The sequence below is a fragment of the Gavialis gangeticus genome, unplaced genomic scaffold (genome assembly GCF_001723915.1).
Source record: "Gavialis gangeticus isolate Ggan-Ray unplaced genomic scaffold, GavGan_comp1, whole genome shotgun sequence".
In the NCBI taxonomy this organism is placed as follows: Eukaryota; Metazoa; Chordata; order Crocodylia; family Gavialidae; genus Gavialis; species Gavialis gangeticus.
The window spans coordinates 32467040-32472286 of record NW_017729001.1 but is presented as its reverse complement, the minus strand read 5'-3'; the positions used below and the strand labels follow the sequence as shown (position 1 = coordinate 32472286).

General features: G+C 41.8%; 1 protein-coding gene across 3 annotated transcripts in view; it reads right to left on the bottom strand.

The window, feature by feature from the left end:
- The window catches only part of ATP2A2 (ATPase sarcoplasmic/endoplasmic reticulum Ca2+ transporting 2), a 69468-nt gene that overhangs the window by 26202 nt on the left and 38019 nt on the right, over positions 1–5247 (bottom strand). For all 3 annotated transcript variants that reach the window (XR_002095625.1, XM_019507318.1, XM_019507317.1), the window contains exon 6: positions 2005–2085. Coding sequence is in view for 2 of the 3 variants with exons in the window: in XM_019507318.1 (XP_019362863.1) it covers positions 2005–2085 (81 nt within the window). In the remaining variant the exon portion in view is untranslated. The remainder of the gene's footprint in view (positions 1–2004; positions 2086–5247) is intronic.

Here is a 5247-nt window from a genome sequence, read left to right as displayed (position 1 = left end):
CCCACCCCATTCTCTGCCCCTTCACGTCCCCAGCCTCTGCCTCCTCCCCCCACTTTCCTGTCAGATGCTAGTCAGACTGCTCCATCCCAGTGTCCCTGAGCACAGCAGGCGGAAGCTCAGCCCTCCCCTGGCCATGCAGCAGTAAGCAGCACCACTGATCAGCCAGGCAGGGGAAGGATTTTCCACGTGCTCCCTGCCTGGGGGAGACCCCAGCCCAAACAGAGTTGCATCTGACAGTAAAGGGAGGAGAAGGGGTAGGGGGCAAGGGGCAGAAGCTGCAGCACAGAAGCAGAACTCGGGGCAGGAAGCTGCTGTGGGTTCGAGTCTGGCCCTAACCTGGGCTCAGGGCCAGACTCAAAGCCGCAGCAACCCCTGCACCCCCCTCCACTTCACGTGTGAACGTAAGACAAGGGTCTTTTTCCCCCCACTGGTTGGGGGGAAGCCTTGCCTTACATTTGAGTAAATACAGTACTTTAAAGTCAAGCCACTAAGAACTTCCACCTACTTGAAAGCAATTTTAGAAAGAAGACTGCTTTGTATTCTTCACTGGTACACATGGATGACATGTACCTCTTCAGAAGATCAGTCTCTCCCATGGAGGATACACTGCCATGGTAGTTAGTGAAGTTGCTAGTTTAAGAAAGGAGCCTCAGGAGGCAGAGTGCAATATGTGAATTCCGGAACTACATTAAAAGGCAGATTATGGTCTTCCTATAGAGTCTGCTTTCCTACTACACAATTAGAGAATAAAAACATCTTTAGAAGACAGTGTTTGGAGTGAACATCAAAAAGTTTTTGAAGAACTAGTTTATGTAGATGCAGCTTTCAGTGTTTTTCAAGTGTACCACTCTTCTCTTCCAATTTTCAAGGCTGATAAGCTTAATGTAGAGGTCCTGGCTCAGAGATTTTGACTGTGTGTGAAGTCTGGAGACTTCTCATTACAGTGCCATTTAATTAAGGCAACTCCCTCCCGGTCAGGGTGAAATTCACAGGCTGCTTGGTTGCTCTACTAAATTAGACACCCAGAGGGCAAGGAGTGTTACCATCCATATTTTACTCAGATAGTAAAATGTTCTTCATTTTACTGAGAAGTCTGTATCAGGGTCTCTTGACAAAACTGACCAAGAAGCTCCACTGCCCCCAGGTCCCATTCCTACTGCCCCAGCATACAAGGGCTGAAAAGCTGCTCCTTCTCTAAAACAACAAGGGCAACTCCCCCTGCCCTGAAGCAAAGGGCTCTGGATCACACTGTGGCCAAAAAGAAAAAAAAGATGACAACAACGACAACTAGACTAGAAAACAGTTGATAGCGTCTTCAGAACATGGGTTGCCCAACTTTATTTTTCTGCGTTTGATTTTATGATAGCAAGCATATAATAAACCAGGTTCACAAAGTAAGACCTAGAACAGGTCTCTGTATTTTTAAACCCGTAATTCGTTAGATTTGCTTCTACAGGAGAGGTAAACTGATACCTGACACATGCTCTGTCTAAGTATATACGATGCAGGCATCATTGACAACTAACTTCATTTTATGTGACTTACCAAGAGATCAGGTCTGGGCGATAAGCCAAAAATACTAGCTGTTCAAACCCATTAGGCTTCGTAAACTGGATTAGCAATTCATAATGTAATCCAGTATTCCATATTTTTATAAATAAATGTGTCACAAACTATACCAATTATGGTATCCTTGGATACAGTTTCATTTTACATAAGAACATGATTCATTGATCCAAATAAACCATCAGAAGCACCATGAAGGAAGCTACCTAGTCTCCCCTCAAAAACAACCCACCCCAAAACAACAACAAGCTTGTCTACAAGTATTTAGGAACACTTACTCATCCAGCTGCAAGATCATATTGTTCAATAAAATAATTAGCATCAATAGTGATTTATTTAACAAGCACAGCATGTTAGTAATTGCTCATCATGCAACTAGCGAGTAAGTGATTTCCAAGCAAACCGCATATATAACAAGTGACAAAAAAAGATTTCTACCTGTGAGAATTGACTGGTCTACTCTTAGAGTTGTAGATTTGATAGAAGTAATCCTTATATCAGCAGGAACTTTGTCGCCAACTATGGATTCAAAAAGAAAGACATTTAGCTACTGAGATCGATAAGCAAATATTAACTTTTCAGGTGACAGATACATTATACTGTTTTCCTCCAAGTAGTGCTGCCAGCTTCAGGTTTTGTATATTGCAGCATCCTTTAAAAACGTTTCAGTCAACTCCAAATTGTTATGCAGACTTGTATAGCACAGAAAGTCTGCTGGGTATTTTATGCTTCCACGGCACCACTTCTCAAAACACTGTTACACAGTAGGAGACAGAACACCTTATAATAGACGTTCCCCAAGTTACAGAAATAGCTGTAAAATGCACATTTCAAAACTTTTCCATGCATCAGAAATCACCACAAACTCTGATTCCCAAGTACAACGGTAGCTATGGACTTTTTATTTTCCCTCTATAGAAATTATTTGCCTGTGCAATAGCCAAGTGTATCATTTCCTCCATGCTAAACGTGTTAAGGTCAGTCTTCAGCTATCCAAAAAAGGAAAAAAAAGGAAAAAAACTTCGAGAAAAGTTCAACATTTACCATCAAATGTTATGAGCTTGCAATATCCACTTGTTCAGGAACAACAGCAAATCCAGTGCACTTCTGAGCAAACAGCTAATTCGCAGGACACTGGAAAGCCACAGTACTATAATCTGAACATTACCTACAGTACATTAACCTGAACTGTTCCATTTCAGAGTTGGATAATAGACGACTTAATTTGTTATAGAACATTAAATTTACCATAGGATGAGACCCAGTCTGAATGCCGACAGCATGTTTGCGTTGCATATATTTAGGTTGATCACAAGGAAATCTGGGACATCGCTGCCCCCGCCATACCTCCTGAAATGAGTGGCACTGCTGCAGGCAGTGGCAGGGGCACTCTGCCTCCTCACTGGACTGCACCCTGCAATTTCAGGACTTCTGTTTAAACTTTGACTAACCAGCCAGGACTGACCAATGAAATCCAGGATTGTCCAGACCAAACCAGAATGTATGGTCCCTCTATATACATTTTCTATCCTGTGTTATACCTGGGCAGAAATTAAAATAATTTGAAAGTCCTTTCTGTTCACTGCATGGAACTAATTTTCAACAATGTAATTAGAGGTAGAGCAGCGAGTTAACAGGATGCCTCTGAAACATGGAGGAAAACTAAATATAGCCAGATGGTTTCTAGCATTTTTAATCCCAGGTGTAATTAGATCCCTTTTCTACTTCTTTTCACCCAGCCACTCACGGTTTTCAAATCAGACAGATTATGGAGCTGTGGCTTTTATAACCACCTTTGTGTGACTAATCCTCAAAAATGTCTGTGTGCAGGTATATTAACGTGCTGAAACTTGTTAGCCTGACTCACATTTCTGTAGATGCCTCTATAGATATATTCTTCATTTAACCTTTTGGAATTAACAGGTATTATCATTAAGAATTCTTTATAGGCTTTATAAAATGCCAAGTTGCCAAGTGTCTGTGTGAATGCCAGTTTTTATGGTTGTGAAATAATGCACACAAGTCACTCAGGATAGAAAAGCCAAATACTCCGATCACCAGTTAATAAGAACTCCTCTTGTCTGTGGATGGACTCATTACAACTGTCTCTCTAATGTGTCCCTGCAGAAAAATTAGAGGGAGATGCAATTCCAGTAGGAACTGCTTATGCAACTAGCAGCAATAGTATGCACTGAAGAGAATGAGGCTGGAAGGAAGCTATTACAACCTTACTCAATACCCATCCCTGTTCATAAGCCTGAAAACCACAAAGGAGAAATTAAACAAATATAGTTATATACACTTTTTATAAGGTCACCCAAACCATCTCTGCAATATTGTCCAAGACTTCCCACAGGGCTGAAAAAAATGCAACAGCAGTAGTAGGAAAACAAAGCAGAATTGCATTAAAATTTAACCTAAAAAAAGTTACACTTACGTATATGGAAGAGGCAAATAAAGAGTTGTATTTATTTCCTTTTTGTACCATTATTGCATATGAAAACTAATCTAAGCCAGTGCCCTTGAGCAGCAAGAGAAAATAGCATTAGACAAACAATGACCTAGACCAAAAATGGGAAAACTATTTGAATATGCTCCTCTGATGTCGTGAGGAGGTTTATATGCAGACATGTGACAGCAGCTGGTTTTCAGCTATCACAATCCACAGGACAGCAGGCTAATACCTCGGTGCAATGTGGTCCAGGGCCTGTCAATCTGGACACAGACATTGTTGCTTTACTTCCAACAGCTGAGCATCTACTCAAATGCACCACATCTCACATGCACCATTACATTTGACAAATCTATGTTAAAGGGACAGATCTCTTTACCAGGAACTTTTTATAGCTCCACGTACACAGAAAGCCTTTGTAAAGTAACACAGCACAATAAAGGGGGGGAGGGGAAGGATACTGCTCCTGACATTTACCTTCATTGAAACAGGAGATTTAGGAAAGAATGTGTAAACATCCTAAAACTTGCAGGTCTTCAGCAATTTTCATCACAAACTTGAAAACTGATTAAATCTAAAAATCAGAAGGGTGCTTCTCTAGTGGATTACTGCAACAAGTGAGCAGCTGGTCCAGATATAGGCACTTTCAACCACTCCCAGTTGTTTCAAGCAAACAGAAGCTATGACCCAGTGAACACTTCATTGTTCTGCGACTTGCCAGCCTGCCCAGACAAACAAAACTTAAAGCGGACACTCCGTACCTACACACCGAGGTTGCAGAAATGCCCAAGTACAATACATGATCCCACGTTCCAGTAATCACTGGAAAACTCAATTTCCTCCTCTCCCCACAACCCCTTCCCCAGCTTAACTAATTTTTTTGTCTTCCTTTAGATCAGCCCTTTCACAAGACTCTGCAGGGAAGCAAAGGTTACTAGACTGCTGTTTGTTACACGGAATTTACATCACTCTTGGCCAAGTCCTAGTTCTGCCCAGTTATTAATCCTTAAAACGCTCCATTGAACTGGCCAGTAAATATTATCCCAGCTTACAGATAGCAAACGTGGGAGAGAGGGGGTTGACTTGTCCTGGGCCAGGATCTGTAAGTAGGAGGTAGAACGACAATTCCATTCCCAATTCGATCCCTCTGCCTTCGTGCATTTACATCCGTGTGTGCCCTGTAACCCAGGAAGCACTCTAAAAAGGGTAGGAAGAGAGATTCAGAGCTT